This window comes from Bubalus kerabau, chromosome 13 (genome assembly GCF_029407905.1).
Source record: "Bubalus kerabau isolate K-KA32 ecotype Philippines breed swamp buffalo chromosome 13, PCC_UOA_SB_1v2, whole genome shotgun sequence".
NCBI classification, from domain to species: Eukaryota; Metazoa; Chordata; class Mammalia; order Artiodactyla; family Bovidae; genus Bubalus; species Bubalus kerabau.
The window spans coordinates 63355256-63375766 of NC_073636.1; the positions used below are offsets into that span (position 1 = coordinate 63355256).

General features: G+C 51.6%; 1 protein-coding gene across 1 annotated transcript; it reads left to right on the plus strand.

The window, feature by feature from the left end:
* The first annotated feature begins 2193 nt into the window (after positions 1 to 2193).
* LOC129625068 (uncharacterized) lies at positions 2194 to 20511 on the plus strand. Its single transcript, XM_055543226.1, has 15 exons — positions 2194 to 2302; positions 3359 to 3575; positions 5900 to 6004; positions 7308 to 7439; positions 8408 to 8492; positions 8601 to 8664; positions 9115 to 9200; positions 9648 to 9830; positions 12276 to 12329; positions 13586 to 13738; positions 15013 to 15080; positions 15326 to 15371; positions 15859 to 15922; positions 18063 to 18142; positions 20479 to 20511. Exons 1-15 carry the CDS (start codon positions 2194 to 2196, stop codon positions 20509 to 20511), a joined length of 1479 nt encoding a protein of 492 aa, XP_055399201.1.

The window sequence follows — 20511 nt, forward strand, 5'->3', positions numbered from 1 at the left end:
GAATTGAACCCAGACCTGTCTGGCTGCAGAGGCACGGCATGGGTGACATATATGGAAAGGGCATGGGGAGTGGCCGCAGGTGGTCACTGGGCCCTTCCCATGCCTGCCTCCACCCCACACCTGCTCTCCTCCACACATACCCCAACATCCATCCTTGCTCCCTTGGGTTCTGTGACCTCTGCATCCTGCAATAGCAGCCTCCTTGGGTCCCTCCTGAGAGCTGGAGGCTCAGCTGGAGGCTTTGCCCAAGGCTCCACAGCTCTGAAGTGGCTCCTAAGGGAAAGGGCCTACCGCCCAAATCGCAGTGCCCCCACACACTTCCTCCCTGGGGTCTGCTGACCCAGGACTAGAGCCTGACGCTGGGACCCCAGTGACTGGCCCTACCAGTTTTAGTCAGAAGCCCCTAACAGTCTGGTGCCAAGAGGACCCCTCCCTCCACTGAAGGGCTCCGCTGAGCGCAAACCCTGCCAGGAGGCTGGACTTCCTGCCCTGCTCCTTTCCACCTGAATTTCAGAGCTCGGGTTATAAAAGTCTTGTCTTTCTGAGAAGCTGGTGACCAAGGCCAGGCAGAGATTCTGGACAGCCCTATTCTTGGAGAGGTAAGGACAGGGAGGCTAACTTGGGCATTTCTCAAATATTTCTTGAGCACCTACAATAATGTGCCCATGTGGCACAGAGATGCATTTCCTAGTTTCTCAGCCAAACTGGGTTTGAATCCTGGGTCCACAGCTACTAACTCTGTGACCTTGGATGACCCACCTCTCCTCTCTTTTGCCGATTTCTGTAAAATGCCCCTGCTTCAGTGACCCCAGACTATCATAGTAAGGATTCAACAATGCAACAAAGCTCGTAAAGCTTTCGGCATGGAGCCTGCTACACAGAAAGGACTCAAATAGAAGTCTCAGCCAGTATGATTCAAGACTGGTGTGATATGGAGAGGGCTAGTGAGAAGTACTAAAGGCAAGAAGGGAGGAGAGGCACGACTTGGGTCAACTAATTAAGAAAAGTGACTGACATGAGCACTGGCTAAACACTAGCTGGATGAGGAGAGGATGAGTTTCAAGTCACCCCAGTAGCTGAATATAAATAGTTTATGCCATGAATACAAATTTCCCAGTCCAAACTTCACAGCTGCAAGCAAACAAGAAAGTCTCTTTCTCTAGGACCCAATTTAATCACTAGCTTGAGTTCCTGCCATCAAGCAACAAAAACCTGGATGTTGCTGATTCGAGGCAATGCCAGGATGCTCTCAGGCGCTCCAGAGCAGGCTCAGCCACTTTGGGGGCATCCTGTCCTTGCTCAGGGCCAGCATCTACCCTCTGGGTGGCTTCTTCTTGGGCACTGGGGTGGAGGTGAGCTGGCTCTTTAATAGGTCCTGCTTACCCTGGCATGTGCCCTGGAGGGGTCTTCACCCAGCTGGTCTCTGCCTCGCAGTTTCAAAGGCTGCATCTCCTGGCATCACAGCCTTGTCCACCTGGAGAGCTCCCTGCCGCAGGCTCTGGGGTCCCAACTATACCCCCTCAGCTGCCCGGGCAGGGCTGAGGTTCAGCAGGCAGGAAGCAGTACGAATGTACTGTTTGAAATATTGACATATCTTCCTACTAGTTGGTAAAAAGCCCTAACTTTAAGCCCCCCAAGTGCCTACCCTGGCCACGGTGGTGCTTCTTCCAGAAGCCCTACCCCATGTCCTCTCCTCAAGATTCAGAAACCTCCATGGTTAAACAGGAGTACTGCCTCTTTTAATGTCTCACAATATCACATAGCTGCATTAACAGCTGTTGGGCACACTACTTGCTAAGTGCTTTGCACATATTACTGAGTGCATTCCCCACAATAATCTATGATTGTCTCCCATTTTATAGATGAGAAAACTGAGGCACAGAGAGGCCAAGTAATCTGTTCAGGGTCACACAGTCAGGAAGTGGCAAAGTCCAGATTGGAAGCCAGCCCACATAGGGGGAAAGGACATTTCAAGCAGAAGGAATGGAAAGCACTGACGTGAGATGGTGGGAGGCACAGGTTGTGTTCAAGGTCTGGTAGCTCTAGAGCGAGGGGCAGAAGCGAGGAAGGAAAGCTGGAGAGATGGCTCAGAAGAGGCAGAGCTGGGAGAAGCTGGGCAGTGGGTCCCCGCTGAGGCCATGGAGGTGGCTGGTGGGGTTCCCAGCCCTGTGTCCCCAGGTCCTGGGCAGGAGGATGCTGCTGTTCTGGGGGCCACTGCTCTGCTGGGGGCTGCTGCCCCAGGTCCAAGGCGAAGCCCAGCACTTCGTCTTCATGCGCATCAGCAAGGATCAGCTGGAGACAGGTAAGTTTTAAGGGCTGGGTGGTGGGAGGCAGGAATTCCGGTAAGAGCAGCGGAGGGAAAGTGGCACCACCTCCCTGCTCAGGGCTTTTCCTCTTCTGGCCTCCCCACCAACCAGCGGCAGAATTTGTCTTCCTTCACCCAAAGCTGACCCCCGCATCCCCTGCTCTAACACGTGCTGTGGCTCCCTAGTCACAGCCTTCAGGAGATCCTCCACGCTCCTCATCCTGGTTTCCAAGGCCCTGCCTCTCCAGCCTCTTCCACCACTTGCCCTGACTGGCCCTGGAGATTTCCCAGCTCCTTCCTTTGCTTGTGCTGTTCTTTACCCGTTCTCAATCCCCCAACACAACGGATTCTGATTCGTACCTTAATGCCAAGGTCTAACAGTCCCAATGTCTGTCCCAAGAAGCAGGTTTCTTCCACTGGGTTCCCACAACCCTTTGATGAAGCCTCGTCTATGGCCTTATCCAAGCATATTATACTTGTGATCCTGTCTGTCTGTCTGTCTGTCTCCCTAACTCTGCTGTGAGGTCCTTCTTACCCATTTACCTCCTACCCCATTCAGCATGACCCAACCTCACTGACCTTTCTGCTTCATACACCCACCAGGCTCATCACCACCTCAGGGCCTTTGCACATTCTGTTGCCTTTGTCTACATTGCTCTCTCCCAATATCTTGCAATAGTGGATTTCTCCACTTCATTCAGGTCTCAGCTCAAATGCCTCCCTGCCTCAAACAGGCTCTCCCTGACCATCGTATCTAAAACAAACTTCCCCCCATCATGCCCCAACTCAACTCCATTTTATTTTCCAAAAATTGCTTTGCTTGCTTATCTAAGGGCTCAGTTGTTGTCTCTCACTGCCCCCGCCCCTAGAATGTAACCACCATGGGGGCACAAGCCACAGGGCTCCTGGTCCCTGAGCCCAGAAGAGAGTAAGTGCTTCTTAAGTATTTGTTGCTAAATGACTAAATCGCTGGCCCGGGGCAGGTGCTGGTGGGCATCTATTGAATGACTGAATGAAGGGTGAGCCCCGCCCTGAGGAGGGTCTTGTCCTCAGACATTTCAGACCTGCTCTTTAAACACCGCGTCCTGGACCGGGTGACCAGGATCCCTGTGAGGGGGGCCGCAGGTGAAGGCATTGCCATCTTGGACCACATGCCCTTCGTAAGAAAAGGCCTCTCCAAGAAGAGCAGTGGGCTTGACCTGCCGCTGGTCAGGGGTCTGCTCTCGGGACAGAGCCTCTCACCGCTGGGGGAGCTGCTCCAGCTGGGCGGGTGAGTTCCTTCTGGCTTTTCTCCCTGCTCAGACTCAGTTCTCCTCTGTCAAGTGGAACACTGGGAGGGCGGTGGGAGCCCCGGTGTCTCTGGAGCTTTTCTCCATCTGGAAAGCCCTCAGCAGGTGCATTTTTGTTGTCCCTAAACCTCTCAAAAGGAAGCTTCCCTGGAGGCTCAGATGGTAAAGAATCCACCTGCAATGCAGGAGACCTGGGTTCAATCGCTGGGTTGGGAAGATTCCCTGGAGAAGGTCTTGGCAACCCACTCTCATATTCTGCCTGGAGAATCCCCATGGACAGAGAAGCCTAGTGGGCTACAGTCTAGGGGGTCGCAAAGAGTCAGACACGACTGAGCAACTAAGCACACAAATCTCTCAAAGCCACTTGAAATCCTCCAGTGGACAAGGCAGAATCCCAACCAGGGATCTTAGCCAGGCAGCCCTCCAACCCTCCACATTCAGCCTACCTACCCCTGGGTATTGCAAACTTGCATAGTGTTTTGTTTTGTTTTGTTTTTAATAAATCTGGAGGGTTTTAATAAAAGTCCAGGTTTTCTGATTGTATTAGTTTGCTGGGACTTCTGTGACAAAGTCCAACAAACTGAGTCACTTAAACAACAGAAATTCAGGAGACTGGAAGTCTGAAATCAGGCATTTTCCTTATCTCTCCCCTAGCTTCTGGAGACTTGCTGGCAATCTTTCATTTCCCTTGGCTTGTAGAATCATCACCTGATCTCTGCCTTCATCTTCACTTGGCAATCTCCCCAGGGGTGTGTCTATGTCTGTGCCCAAATTCCCCCTTTTGACAAGGACCCCAGTTACATTAGACAAGAGCCCCACCCTACTCCAGTATGACCTCATCTTAACTCTATCTGCAACAACCCTATTTCTAAATCAGTTCACATTATAAGGTATTGGGGGTTAGGAACTCAATAATATATGAACTGGGGGGTGGGAAACAGACACAGTTCAATCCATAATAGAAAGTCTCTCTTATAACCAAGATCTGGCCCACCTGGCCTGATCTCCCCCTATGACAGTCATGGATGTGGGGTCCTTAGTTCCTAAGTCAGTCCCTAGTCACAACTTCTGGTAAAATAAGTACCAGCATTAATGAATGCTGCTTATGTAGGTTGGGGCATGGGTTCCTTCAAGGTCAACCTCAGTAGTCACAGGTATGCCTCCAAATCCATCTCTCAGTGTGAGCTGGGAGAGCCAGAGAGTCCCTGCAATGAGAGTCCAGAAGTTTTCTGATGGGGGTGAAATGGCATGAAAAGTTAGAGCACTAGGGAAGCTGGGGTTGCTTCCCAGAGAGGCCTGGAGGGGGTGCTGGGCCCATACCTGCCCCAGTGAGTGGTAGGTCTGGCTACCACTCACCCCTGCCCATGCATTGGCACCACCTCTGCCCACCCAGCCTGGCATAGGCTTGGAAAGGCCATAGAAAAAAAAGCACAAGGTCCAAGTCATACTTCAAAGCTCTTTGGAAGTTTCCACGCATATAGCCCTTGGGGAGTCTGACCCACCCAGGTCTTCCTCCAGCACTGGAACTTGTTGCTGCCCACTCCAGTAGGCATCAGATGAGTCACCAGCTTGTATCTAATCTTTAAAAAGAATTCTGAGTTCCTCTGAGCTCAGAGAGATGCAGGGACCTGAGGCCGTCGCAGGGAGGAGCAGAAGGCTCATGCCCTCGCTCCTGGATGCTCAGCTGCTCCCTGGGCAGAAGGCAGTGGGATCACCAGCCATCTTGCTTTCTCTGACTCCTGCTTGCTCTCGTCTTTTTTGGCAGAATGCTTTTATCTGAATTCAGACCTGTTAGATGGCACAGATAGCTCCTCTGCTGTATTCTCATTTTGCGCAGGATGACATGACACCCAGAGAAAGGAAGGGACTTGCCCAAGTCCTCAAGGCTTAGAGGCTGCAACGAGAGCCCGCTGTTCTGTAGCCGGGCTGGAGGTCATGGTGGTGAAAAGTGAGAGTATTAGTCGCTCAGCCATGTCCGACTCCTTGCAGCCCCGTAGACTGCAGCCCACAGGCTCCTCTGGCCATGGGATTCTCCAGGCAAGAAGACTGGGGTGGGCTGCCATTCCCTTTTCCAGGCGATCTTCCTGACCCAGGGATGGAACCCGGGTCTCCTGCATTGCAGGCAATTCTTTACTGTCTGAGCCACCAAGGAAGCCCTGAGGGTCATGGTAGGGGTTGTCCCAAAGCTGCCCCTACCTTTCCTGGTGTCTGCCCCTATTCTAGCCAGTACAGAAACACACACTCCACAGAGTCACAGGGGGCTTACCAGGCAACACAAAAACATCCCCATGCACACTGCTCACAGGTTGGTCATAGAAGATTCCGAAGGACCCGAGGTCACCTTACAGGTCCTGAGTGACAGCCTGCTGCAGGTCACGTTGCGAAGCAAACTGTACCTCTCACTCCAGAGGTGGGTGTGCGCTGGGTGGGTGTGTGCTGGGTGGGTGTGCGCTGGGCGGGTGTGCGCTGGGTGGGTGTGTGCTTTCTCCCCACCTCTCGCGGCTCCAGGCAGCCTTTTGCGCAAGGCTAGCAAAAGCCTGCTGCCCGTGTCACCGTGAGGGTCACAGTAATCCTTGAAACTTGGGCATGTTTTCTTTTTTCTAAATATTAATTTATTTGGCCACATCAGGTCTTAGTTCCTGCACGTGGGATCTTCGTTGCGGTGCCCAGGCTTCTCTAGTTGTGGCCCAAGGGCTCGGTAGTTGCAGCATGTAGTCTTACTTGCCTCATGGCATGTAGGAGCTTAGTTCGCTCACCAGGGATTGAACCCATGTCCCCTGCATTGGAAGGCAGATTCTTAATCACTGGACCACCAGGGAATTCCCCAAAGTCATTTTTTCTGATGAAAAAACTGTAGGAGAGGGACCCGCCGACACAGCAACTCACCCAGTGAATCTGCAGCAGAGGCTGTAACAAACCCTCTGACTTCCATGTCAAGGGACACGGGTCATCTGGAGTAAAAGGTGGATGCTTTCACGGGATGATCCAAGGAGGGTCTGGTTCAAGCTCCCCCTGAGGCCCAGCACACTGGAACTCGGCTTGAGCAAGGCCATCCATCCTCTTGGCTCATCCACAGAGAGTTACGATCAAGTCCTCTGCTGCCCTTGCCTGTTGTGAGAGTTCACTGCCAGTCTGAGAGCTCAGACCACTCACTAAGTGGTGGATGATATGCCAGTCTGGGATTGTAAACACAGCAGACAACAGAGGGAGCGATACAGGCAGCCTTGGCACATGAAACAGGACATCTCCTTGCATTGCCCTTAGGACCATCCAATCTCACCAATAAACAAAATTATTTTTGTAAAATATGGCATTTTTTTGTTTAGATTCCCTTTCTAGTTGAAAAGTGAGTAATAAGAAACATTTTTTGATAGGGATGTGGCCACAGAGAAATAGATCTCTGTTATATGAGAAAAATATCATCGCCCTTATAATGACGCACAGTAAAAATGCACTTGCCCCTCGGCCGGTGGGGACCGTAGTAAATTGAAGCGCACATGGTCCACGTCCAGCTCACATCAGCCACCTTGTGAGGACGCTGGCCCAGAGCTGCCTGATCTTTTAAACCTTAAAGTTGGAATTCCGTGTTTTTAATGCTATCTCCTAGTTTTTCACTTGAGCCCTCCAGATAACGGCAGGGCCCCACCTGCCAGTGAGTTCTGGACTGTCTTGGGCTGTGACTTGGAGCCTGCCTGGACACGCTGTGCCTACAGGATCCTGCGGCTCAGAGTCATCAAGAACATCCGCATCGGGGCTCGGCTGGAGCAGACGGGGAACAAGACCCACGTGACCTTTGAGGAGTGCCACACCCCACCAGGGTACCTTAACATCGAGGTTCTGGAGCAGTGAGTACCTACCCCCTTCCTGTGCTCAGCCCTCCACTGAGACTCCAGGCTGGGGTTGCCTCTCCCCAGCCCAGGTTGTCAGGGACAGGGTCAGCTCCAAGGCCACCAGCTGTACACACTGTCCATCAGCATCTCCTGCCTCCGTGTTGAGTGTTATGGTCAAAGTGTGCATCCATGCAGGTCAAATCTTGGCTCAGCTGCTTCCTAACACTGGGAGCCCTGGCCAAGCTATTTGACTTCCAGGAGCCTCATTTTTCTCACCAATAAACAGTATCACTCAGAGAACCCTGGTCACCCAGGGTGGTTGTCAGGGAGAGATGAGCTAACCTATGTGAGCTGCTGAGCACAGAACACGCCACATAAAGTGGCCACTGCCTGTGACTCTTTTTTAAAAACTATGTATGTATGTATTTTTGGCTGTGTTGAGTCTTAGTTGCAGTATGCAGCCTCTAGAGAGCATGGGCTTAGTTGCCCAGCGGCATATGGGATCCTAGTTCCCTAATCAGGAACCAAACCCAGGTCCCCTGCCTTGGAAAGTGGATTCTCAACCACTGGACCCCCAAGGAAGTCCCCTACCTATGATTCTTAGTATACCTAACACAAAAGCCACCTCCTCCAGGAAGCCTTCCATTGACCTCCACTCCCTCTTTGAAAATCCCAGAGAACTTTATCAGAGAGAGAAATAAAGCGACAGAGGCAGAGAGGGAGGATCACGAAGAAATAAAGTTGAGGATGGCAAACTCTGGGAGAGAGAAAGCAAGAAGGCAAGAAGGGGAGAAAACAGAAAACAAAAGTGAAGAGGGGAGAGGTGAGAAGAGGGACACCAAGCTGGGAAGGAAGTAGCCATCCTGAGCCTCCTTGTTACACAGACCTGCTGGGGTCTCCTCCGCCCTGTCTGGACTACCCTCTCTGGCCTCAGTTTCCCCTTCCATGGTGTCCGAGACTCCATCTGCTCTCCACGTCCCTAGGATGAACCCCCTCCTGGTGAACAAAGCTCTGCAATTGGTGACAGAAGTCCTGGACGAGGCATTGCCCTTCCTCCTGCAGAAGATAGTAAGTTGCTTATTGTCCCTGCCCCCTGAAATAGGGGTATGACTCCCTAGGGCAGCCCCTTGACCTCACCCCAACCTCAGTGATGACCCCCTCATGCCTTTGCTCCAGGTGTGCCCCACTGCCACAACCCTGCTCAACTCGCTGCTGGAAGACCTGTTACACATCACTCGGCGTTCGTAGCTCCTCGCCAAGGGGAAGTGGGGCTTATCTGCTGTCCCTCAACTGCATGCCAGGAACTCATCTAGGCTCTGGGAATATGATGGGAAATAAAACAGACAAAGCTTTCACATGGGGAGCCTACTTCCTGTGGATAGAGGGAAAGGGCATTATTTATGTCTTATCACCTTGGTAACTCATTTCCCACTCTGAGCCTCAGTTCCCCAATCTGTAAAATGGGTTTAACCACAACCTCGCACAATGGACCATTGTGATAACACATATAAGCCGGCACAGAGCTATGGCTCATTAAATGTTCATTGTTACAAGACGCTAAGGCCATCCCACAATGAACATAAAGCTAAGCAGAGAAGGAAAAGGAATTTCTACTGCTTTGCAGCCTCCCCACACCATTCTGTCCATCCCCCCGGGAGGCTGGGGCCCAGCCTCCATTTCCTCGTTGCAGCCCCAGCCAGCTCGGGCCCAGAAGACTTCCAGTACTATGTTACCACCACAGAATTCACGGAAGAGGCCATCCTGATGAAAGTCCAGGTGAGCCAGCCCCTGGCCAGGGCAGACCTTCTGGGGACATCCACGGGTCTGGGGGAGGATGCACACGGAGGAGAATGAGGAGCAGGTGGGTCAGCAGGACAAGAGAATTTGAGTGACTAGAAAGGAGGGGCTGTTAACAAAGTCGCAGAGAAAGGATTGGAGTTACTTGAGCGATAAGCAAGGAAGCAAAGTTCATGGGTTCAAAACCCAGCTCCACCTCTTACCATATATAGGATCTTAAGAAAGTCACTTCAGCCCTCTGGGCTCGTTTCCTCACCTATCAAATGGTTTCCACCTCCCGGTGCTATTGTGAGCTTGAAATGTGCCTGTAAGTGTTCAGCACTGTGTCTGGCACATAGTGAATCCTCTACATATTAACTGTAGCCAGTTTTTGGCCCAGGAAATTGTACTCACTGAATTTCTCCTTCCTTCTTCATGTTTCTGAAGCTTGTGACCCCCTGCGGTCCAGGCCAGAGAGTCACAAGGCCTGACCACCTGGCCCCCAAGCCCCTCCCTAAATTATCCCAGGGCAGCCTGGCAGACCTGGTCTTTTCACTGGAAACCTACAACGACATCCTGTCCTGCCTGTACACCAGCAAGGAGATCCATGTGAGCCCCCAGGACCCCATGGTGAGTGCTTAAAGAAGAGGAGTACATTACTTTATTGCTCTATTTTTCACACGAAGAAACTGAAGCCCAGCTGGCAGAAGAACCTTTCTGGTGGGTCCAGATGAGTCACTTCCTCTCTCTGGACCTCACCTGCAGAACTCCTATTCATCCTTCAGAACACAGTATAGACGTTGCCTCCTCTAGAAAGACTTCCTTGAACACCCAGGCCCCTTTGTTTTTCCTCTCTTCATAACATTTATTCTGCAAATATGTATTGCAGGCCTACTGTGTGCCATGCCCTGTATACACAGGGTCTCTGCCCTTGAAGAGGTCAAAGTCTACTGGGAGAATAGAAACTAAACAAGAAAACAGTCAGATAAATAAAATAACATATCTATTTATAACGAGCAGAGCAGTGGATAAGCAAGTGACTGGTGCAGGTGAGAGGGCTGCCCTGGACGCTGAACTCAGAAAAGACATCTCTGAGGAAGTGGCCTGAATGGTAGCAAAGAGGCACACACACACAAGTCTACAGGAAGAGCAAGTTCCCAGGGTCAACAAGGGGGTCAAATGAGGGAGAAATCCAGATCGATCACTGCTCAACAGCCCCCAGCGCCTCCCCATCACACTCTGAATAAAATCCAGTCTCCTCCCTGCAGCCCTGGAGCCTTGTGTGGTCTGGCCCCGCCCACCTCTCTAGCTCTGTCTCCTCACCCACTAGACTCCAGTCACACAGGTGGACGCTGCTCGCCTCAGGGCCTTTGCACACACTCTCTCCCTGCCTGGGACAATCTTCCCTCCACTGTGTTCTCAGTGCAAATGTCATCACCTCAGAGAGCTGCTCCCTGGCCACCACATCTAAATATCTAAAGTAAGCTTTTCTCTCTCCACCCTGCCTCTCTCTTTCTGTTTTTTTCTCTTCAAAAGGTAGATCAAACTGTGTATATGTGTATGAGTAAAGTTATATGTGCAAAGTCATATATATATACATATATAATAAACACACATATATATGCAAAGTCATATATATACATATGTAATACATACACATAAACACACACATATATATTTGTGTGTTCATTTCCTTAGCTTTGCGTGTTCACTGTCTCCCTCATTTTGAGGATGGGGTCTGTGAACAGTATTCTCTGTGAATACTCTGTATACTCTGTACACAGCAAGTGCTCAGTAAATATTGAAATACAGAATCCCAAGATCCATATCTGGAAGAAATCTAGGGTTATTGCTCCATTTTTTACATGAGGAAACCAAGGACCAGACAGGGAACGTGACCTCCCAAGTCACCCAGCAGGTAGGATCAGGGCTAGAGCCAAGACTCCTGCTTCCCCAGGATGAGAAGCAGGACTTCTAAAAGCTAGAAGCCAAGACTCCTGCTCCCTCCTTTCCACACAGGTGGCAGCTCTAAGTCTAGATGTGAACCCTGTGAATCCACGTCCACAGAAATTCTTACACCAGTGGGTACATATGTAAGGGTGATCTTTGCAGCTTCACTTGTTACAGGGTGAAAAATAAAGTTAAACTAGGAGTTCATCAATAAGAAATTGGTAAAAATTAAGTCACGTTATGGTCGTATACGGTGGAATACCAGGCAGCTGTTTAAAAGAATGGGGTTGCTCTATAGGTACCGATGTTGAGAGGAATAAACAACGTGCAGGACCATGTGGTTAGAACGTTCCCATCTGTTCATTCCTCTGTGTGTGTAGAAAGCAGTCTGTCAGGATATACTCCAAAATATCAATAGTGGTTACCCTTGAGAATAGGATTTAGGGGAAAAGGGGAAAAAGTGTTCGGATGGACTTTTAATTTTTACTGTATACGTTTTATAGTGTTTGCTCTGGTGATTTATGATTTTTTAAAAATCAACAGAGTACAGATAGTTAAATACAAACACGATAAAGCAAGTGCAGGAAAATGTTAATAGAAGAGTCTAGGTACCAAGTATACAAACGTCCTCTATACAATTCTTTCAACTTTGCTGCACGTGTGAAAATTTTCACATGGTACTTGCCTGGTGGTCCAGTGGCTGGGAGTCCCCGCTCCCAATGCAGAGGGCCCAGGTTTGATACCTGGTCAGGGAACTAGATCCTTTATGCCACAACTACGAGTTTGCATACTGTAACTAAAGATCCTGTGTGCCACAACTAAAACCTGGTATAGCCAAATAAATAACAATTATTATTTTTTAAAAGAAAGAAAATTTTCACAATAAAACATTGGCCGGGGCGGGGATAATTAAAACAGTAATGTCAACCTTTCCACGTAAATCATGGTGAGAAGCCAAATGAATGGCTCCTCCTGTGCTGAGACTGAGTGGTGTGTCGGTGGTACCTTCAGCTGGGGACAATTACATCTCACTGAACCCCACTGACACCCGTCCCAGCCCATGAACCTGCTCAGAAAGGATCTGCAGGATTCTAAAGGCCAACGCATATCTTGCCCTTTTTCCAGGCTGCCAACCTCATCCAGCTATTGTCACTGAGCGCACTGGAGCCTGAGCCCAAGGTGGGTGTGTTGCCTGCTTCTCCTCCAGCACCTCGGGCAGGATCTCAGGAAAGATTCTAGAACAGAGGACAGGACTGGGCCACACAGGCATGTTGCATTTGGCCAGACGTTCCTACTGTGGACTCTGGTAATCACTGTACCTTCTTCACAAGTGTTTAAAAGGGACAGTTCACTTAGCCCATTGTCCCACCCAGGCGACATGGCCATGTGGCTGTCATTATTCACTACTGAATAAAACCCCAACCCTGCTAAGGCATCCCCAAGCACACGGCAGATAGCAGTGAGCAGAGACTGTGCCAGACCTGCATCAACATAATCCTCGAAAAGCCTGCCCTCTCACCTTTTGACTCTTGTGCAAATGAGGCTGAGCAGAGTGACTTCCCTTGCCCACGCTCACATTGCTCAGTAAGAGGCAGAACCAGGATTTGTTCTGATCCCAGACTCCACGATCCATGCTCAGCATCCTCTCTCCAAAGGCTCTGAGAACAGGGAACCTGATGAGCACAGAATAATGACAATAACCACGGCAGGCAGGGCTTCCCTGGTGGCTCAGATGGTCAAGCATCTTCCTGCCATGCAGGAGACCTGGGTTCGATCCCTGGGTCAGGAAGATACCCTGGAGAAGTGAATGGCAACCCACTTCAGTTTTCTTGCCTGGAGAATCCCATGGACAGAGGAGTTCATGGGATCACAAACAGTCAGACACAACTGAGCGACTAACACACACACACACACAATAGATAACAATAGTGCTACCAGATGCAAAGTTCCTTTCTAAGCACTTTACATTAATTTACTCATTTAATCACCACAAAACCTGATGAGGTAGGTATGATTATTATCCCCATTTTATTGGGTTGGCCAAAAAGTTCATTCATTCCAAAAGCTGTCATGGAAAAACCCAAATGAAGTTTTTGGCCAACCCAATGCAAGCATGAAAGTTGAGGCACAGAGAAATTAAGAAAGTTGTCTCAGACCACACGGTTTAGAAGCAGCAGAACTAGACTCTGGCTCCAAAATCTATACTCTTATCTGCTTTGCATGCCCAGGAAAACGGGGATGTCATTTCAGGTCAGAGGAGCTCAGGGAGGGTAAGTGACCTTCCCAAGGTCACACAGCAAGCTGCCACAGAACTAGAGTGAAAACTCAGACACCCTGACTCCTAAGATGGCCTTGTTCCCATCCTTCCCAGCTGGGGGCTAAGGAACACGGTCTTCTGTCCCAGCCGGCACCTTCTCTGCTTTCTTCTTATTTAGACTTCTGATCAGTCTAGAGGGAACGTGGGACTGACCATCAGCATCCCTGACCCCCCCATCGTCCACCTTGATGGCCACACAGCCTCCGTCATCCAGCCAGGCTCCCTGGTGCTGGTGGGGTCCAGCAACACCTCCCCCGTCTCAGTTTCCTGGGTGAGTAAGCCTCAAAGTTCTTTGTTCCCCAAGGAGCTGGGGGCCATTTGAGGGCCCCTCCGGGGCCAGCTGACTGAGGCAGCGTGACAGAGGGCAGTGGCAAACCTCGCCGCCATGACATCTGCTAACGTTCCATAGCCATGCCTGTTGCGAGAAAATTAAAATACTTTCGCACCTGCTCCCCTAAGTCCAGCCCCCATGCTCCCCAGAGATCTCTTCAGCAACTACAGAGTTTTGCCTCTGATACTCTATTGACTCTCTCTTCTGGACATGGCTGCATTGAAACCCTTGTCCACAAAACCAGGAGAAAACTCAGAGAAACAGAGTTCATGGAGGGCTAAATGTGATTGTATTCTCTGCTCCCCAAGAGCGGGCTGACCCAAGCTAGAGAGGGCTGGACCCTGGGAGGAATTCTGGAAAAGACAGCCCCATTGAAGTTTCAACCCGTCTATCCTGAGCCCCGCTGGGGTTCCTACTTCCCACTCCGCAGACCTTGAAATTGGGAAGGCGCTGTGGGACACGACTTAGCACCTAAACAACTGTGGGGCAGGAAGGCCGCCCCACGATAGGTGAGCTTAGGGCCATCTGCCGTGTGCAGCTGGATCCTGGGAATTAGCTGGCATGATTCCCTGGACCAGACATCAGTCATCTCTGGCTGGCAGTGAAAATTCTGGTTTCTGGTTTAGGAGGTAATCGCGTGAATTATGGAGGCCCAGGGACAACCCCCTCAAAACCAAGGGGTCCTCTGGCTTCCAACTAGCGATTCCACCACAAAATGACTCATTGCAAAAGGCCTTCCCTCCACTGAGCTGAGCTTCCCCCTCCCCTCATATCCAGCCCTTGCCTCCAGGAGAACCCAGCACCCCCGCAGTGCTCTCTCCCATGGCAACACCCACACATTCGTGGTCTGAACTCACAGGAGCCAGCAGCTGGAGCTGGGGAGAGGATGGGGTGAGGGGGGCTGGCCCTGGATAATGTAAGGTGTTCAATTCAGTTCAGTCACTCAGTCGTGTTTGACTCTTTGTGACCCCATGGACTGCAGCACACCAGGCCTCCCTGTCCATCACCAACTCCCAGAGTTTACTCAAACTCATGTCCATTGAGTCGGTGATGCCATCCAACCATCTCATCCTCTATCGTCCCCTTCTCCTCCCGCCTTCAATCTTTCCCAGCACCAGGGTCTTTTCAAATGTAGGGTGGGGGTGCAGGAAACCCCTCCATCTGGAATATGAATTCCTCTCCTGTTCTGACCTAATAATCTCCACTCCTCATAGAAACTCCTTTCAAATGCTGTGTTTTCCTCGAAAAATCAGGAATTAAAACTCCAGTTCACTCCAAACAGGTAAACATATTTGTTTGGGATGTTCAGGAAAAAATTAGGGGGTTGACAGGGAGTGTGGAAGGAGAGAGTGTGGTTTCAGGGTGCAAGTCTCCCAGCTCACTGTCAGCTGAATGGAGCCGTTGAGAGGAGGTGGGAAGGAAAGGGGCGGGGAGGTGTGTTGTGACGTGAAGTCACTGAACAGTGCACCCTTCTCCCACCCCAAGCAACTGCCATGACCTAAAAGGGTGATCTCTTTTCTCTGGTAGCATTACAGTCATCCTGGGCCCTTATCCTGCTGGCCTTGAAAAGCAGGTGAGTCTTTTTCCTTATCCTCGGCCTCTCATGGTTCTGAAGGACCCACCCGCAGGCCTGAAAGAAGGCCCTGAGTCACTGATGTGGGGGTGGGAAGCCTCACTCGCTTTCTAGGTGATCTCATCCTGCCCACGGGGCTGGGGAGAACCCTCAGAATGTCAACTTGTCTGTTTCATTCTTTGATCCACTTAACAAGTTGGTCCCCGTGAAGCTCTGGCCCTGGGGTTTTCTCTGGCCCAACCGGCTTCCTGGTCTGCCCTGCAGAGAAACAAAGAATCTGTGAGGCGACCCTTTTTCAGGGCCCCCAATGTTCCCCAGTCCCTTCACGAACCTGGTCGTCTGGCTCCAATGCCCTTTAATAGTGGAGTTCCCAGGACTACTCCTGGTCTCCTGTGGGCACCTGGACACTGGAGTCCCCCCATTCCCATGGTTGGAATCTGCCAAGCCAGCAGAAGTGACCTTCCTGTTCCTCTTTCATTCCTTGTAGAAAGAATGTCTGGAGGCCTTTCTCATCGAGCTTCTGAACTGGAGGGTCCTGCCCCATCTCAACAGTGAGCGCCACTGTCTTTCTACTCAGGCCTGCATACCATGCGGCTGGGAGCCACATCAGCCATGCCTGCAGCCCCACGCAGACAGCTGGCTTCCACGCTTGAGAATTGTGGAGACCCTGAAGTCTGGGGGTGCGGGGGGTGGCAGATGGGGGGTGGAGAGGGGTTCAGAGAGCCGTCCTGTTCTTTGCTCAGGCTGCTAGTGGTAACAAGAGCTCAGAGTGGGGCGAGGAAGGGCTTCATAGGGAGGTGGGGGTAACATGACAGAAGGTAAGAAAAGGGGAGGCCCTCAGAGGTGGTGGAGCCCACAGCTCAGAGTTCTACACCTGCAGGGGCCAGGTAAGTAACACACCAAAGGAAGCAGCCCAGATCGAGCCTATGGAGAACACGTCCCACCTTTAGTGGGCAGCTAGCACTCAGCTGGGGCTTCCCAGGTGGCTCAGTGGTAAAAGAACCCACCTGCCAATGCAGGAGACAGAAGAGACTCGGGTTCCATCCCTGGGTCAGGAAGATCTTCTGGAGGAGGACATGGCAACCCACTCCAATATTCCTGCCTGGAGAATTCTATGGACAGAGGAGCCTGGCGGGCTGCAGTCCAGGGGGTCCCAGAGTCAGATACGACTGAGCAGCTGAGCACACATGAGCACTCAGCTCAAATGAGAGCAGGGAAGATATGTTTGACCTTTGAGAGACTCCAGAAAGCTGAACTTTTTGAGACATCGCCTCCATCTTAGATAACAACAACAAAACCAAACTTTCCCAAAACACCCTTGTCTTAGTTTGGGTTTCCTGGGAAGCAGACCCTAAGGCAACAGAGTACAGGCACAGGAAGTGGTCCCGAGAAGATGGAGGGGTGTGGCAAGTGAGTCTTCCAGAAACGCAGCTCGAAGTCAGGCTCTTCTACCCTGTGGCACTCGTGCCTTCCCTCTCCTTCCACCTCCCCTGATGTGGTCTGTCACCCATCACTGTCTACCTAACACCTGCTGCCCATCACCAGTCTACCCACGTGATTATTTAGCCATTGCCTATGACCCAGCCAGAGGGTGAGCTGCCGAAGGGCAGGGACCCCTGGTCTTTGTATTTTGTGTTCCTACACCTTGTCCAGTGCCTCCCACCCAGGAGACCCTCAGGAAGTATTAATACGTGTAGGATAAACAGTTCAGACCTCACTCACCTCTGAGAAATCACCTGGCTCAGCCTCCTCCTCTTTCAGAGAGACCCAGAGATGTCCCCCGTGGAATTACCCAAGATCACTCTGCAAGTCTCTGGCAGATCTGAGCCCAGAACCCTGGCTTCTTGTTTCCCTGACATGAGCTTTCCCCTGTGCTCCAACTCCAGGACTCAAGTTAGGACTGCAGAGTAAAGGCAGAGGAGCAGCTACTGCTAAGTCGCTTCAGTCGTGTCCAACCCAGTGCAACCCCATAGACGGCAGCCCACCAGGCTCCCCCGTCCCTGGGATTCTCCAGGCAAGAACACTGGAGTGGGTTGCCATTTCCTTCTCCAATGCATGAAAGTGAAAAGTGAAAGTGAAGTTACTTAGTTGTGTCCGACTCTTAGCGATCTCACGGACTGCAGCCTACCAGGCTCCTCCATCCATGGGATTTTCCAGGCAAGAGTACTGGAGTGGGTTGCCATTGCCTTCTCCGAGAGGAACAGAGAGGGGCTCAAATGTGAAGTAGGCTGAAGGATTTACCATATGTTCTGTGGCCCATGGTAGCCAGGGAAGGTTCTGGGCATGAAGTGAGCCAATTCATTTTCAAGAAGGGGAACCAATCGGAGGTGGAGGATTGTAGTTACAGATAGTCCAACAAGGCAGCCAGAGTCCAGGTGGGCAAGTGTTAGTCGTGTCCCACTCTTTGCGACCGCATGGACTGTAGCCTGCCAGACTCCTCTGTCCATGGAATTCTCCAGGCAAGAATACTGGAGTGGGTTGCCATGCTCTTCTCCAGGTGGTCTTCCTGACCCAGGGATCGAACCCAGGTCTCCCGCACTGCAAGCAGTTTCTTTACCATCTGAGCCACCAGGGAAGCCCCAAGGTGGTCAAGGAGGCAACTTTATCTGGGATAGCAGAGAGGAGGGCACACCCAGCCCCGCAGACACCTGCCCACAGCACACTGAGCTCCCCCGCCCTCCCCTCTTACAGACCTGCTCAGAGAACAAGGCATCCTGCTGCCCAACATCAAGGGCATCTCCTTCGACCAGGCACGAATGGAGCCTTCCGAGGTAAATGCTGGGAAAAGGAGCTTCCCGGGGCCCACGTGGGAGGTCAGAGCTACAGGAGCCGCGGGGTCCTACAGGTACTTGTCCCCATCCTGCGGAGGGGGACGCTGAGGCTCAGGCAAAGGTGGCGCTCCCTTGACCTTCCTCATCTCACTGTCTTTCACAGCCATACTGGGTGAGCTGCCCCATTTACAGATGAGGAAGCTGAGGCTCTGGGAGTGGGGGGCTCCATTAATCCCTCCAGGAGCCATACCCCTGGCTCTCCGAGAGCTTCTAGGCCTTACACAGGTGATCTTAACAATTAGCTCCATGAATTTGACGCTATTACTTCTCCCATTTTACAAAAGAAAGGTAGAGAAACTTGCCCAGGGCAGCAGAGCCAAGATTCCAACTGGGGTTCATCTGACTTCAAAGCCTGTACCCTTATCCTGGACCACCCACCATGCTAGAATTGGGTATCCTGACCCCCCAAAACAGGGCTGCTGCCTCTTGCACCTGCTATCTGAATGCCAGGAAAGGAAGATGCTGCCAGAGACCAGAGGGCAGGGAAAACAAGCAGAGGAACCACGGAGGTGATTCCATCGGCATTTGCCAGCTCTGAATCTGCCCCCAGAGTCGCCTCGCCCCTTCGGCCCTCTGCCCTTCCCTCTGTGGGTGAACCTGAGAAGAGGCTGATAGGAAAGGACAGAGCTTAGAGCTGCCCTTCATTTCTTTGTTTCTGCCTTTAAAAGACCCCCACTCTTAAACAGCAGCACAAGAAGGGATGTTTGGTGCAAGGCAGAAAGAGAATCACAGAACCTCCTGGCTGTACAACCTCAGGCAAGCCACTAGAGTCTCTCAGCCTGTTGTCTCTGTTTGCGTAATGGAGAGAAAGATAGCTCTCCCCCTGGGCCAGAAGTGAGGGCTCCCCTCACAAACAAGAGCAACCATTAAGGCCAACATTTGACAGAATGTGACCCACCACCCCAGGCTTACAGTTCGAGCTTCAGGATCGCCAGTTATGCCCAGCCCTGGACCCAGCACTCCCAGTTCCCAGTCCTGACATTCAGGAAACACTAGGAATCTGCTTTCAAGGACCAGAAGTTACTGAGCAGAAGGAGGCAGGAGGGGACAGCAGCAGTTCCTATCACAAAACCCCAGCTCCTCACCTGTGCTGCTCCCCACCCCCAACCCCAGACTCTGCCCTAGATTCAACCCAGGGTGGCCCTAGTGGGACGGGTCGGCTCCAGGTGACTCTAGCAGGTCAGGGCTGGAAGGGCTACTAGAGGTAACATAGGGGCCCGCCTGCTCAAAAATGATGCCACAAATCCTGGCTGTTGGGGCCAGAACCCGGAAGAATAATCATGGCACAGCCCCTGCAGCTACCACATAACCAGACCTATAGAGGCAGGGGGACTTCCTAGTGGCTCAGTGGTGAAGAATCTGCCTGCCAATGCAGGGGATGCGGGTTTGATCCTTGGGTCAGGAAGATCCCTTGGAGAAGGAAATAGCAGCCCATTCCAGTATTTTTGCCTGGAAAATCCCATGGACAGAGGAGCTTGGCAGGGCTATATTCCATGGCGTTGCAAACAGTTGGACATGACTTAGCAACTAAACAACCATAACGACAACCGAGAGGCAAGGGGAAAAAGTGTGGGTGGGCTCAGTGGCTCACTCATTAATTCACTTCTAGACTGTCCCACGCTGTCAAGTTGATGACATATTGTACAGCTCTAGAACGCACCTATACTGTAGTGTACATGAATGGCACCACCTAGAGTTGGACAGTGCACAACCTGTGCGTCCTTCCACGGCTGCCCTCATCACTCACTCATTAATTCAGGCAATAAATGTGACCGGCTGCTCTGTGCCTGGCCCTGTGCTGAGTGATGCTGAGATACAGATGAGTTAGACCCAGGGCCTAAACCTTCCAGGAGCTCCTATTCTTGTGGGGGGAAAGGGTGCAGGAAGGGATGGATTCCAGCAACATGGTCAGGTCTGGCAGAGGTTTGAGCATTGTGGGTGGGAGCAAGTGAAAGGCTCCAATCCACCTCAGGGTGACCCAAGCAAGACAAACCCCAATGCTACAAAAATATGAGAGTCACCTTGATACGCAGGCTTTTTGGACAAGCTCCAAAGACTGGTCTGCCCCTTCACTCACAAACATTCCCGAGACCCTCCTCCCCCTCCACTCTATCTCCCTGTCCAGTCGGTTCCTGACTGTGCCCTCTGGCCACCAGAGGAAGGCATGTCCTCAGGGCATACAGTCCCTCTCAGATGTGGCAGGAGCAGTCTTGGGGAGAGCTAGCTTTGTGCACGGTGTGGACTGAAGGGACGCATCTCCCTGCTTCTATCCACAGGACTACCTGCTGCTGACCGTTCCAAAGGAATAA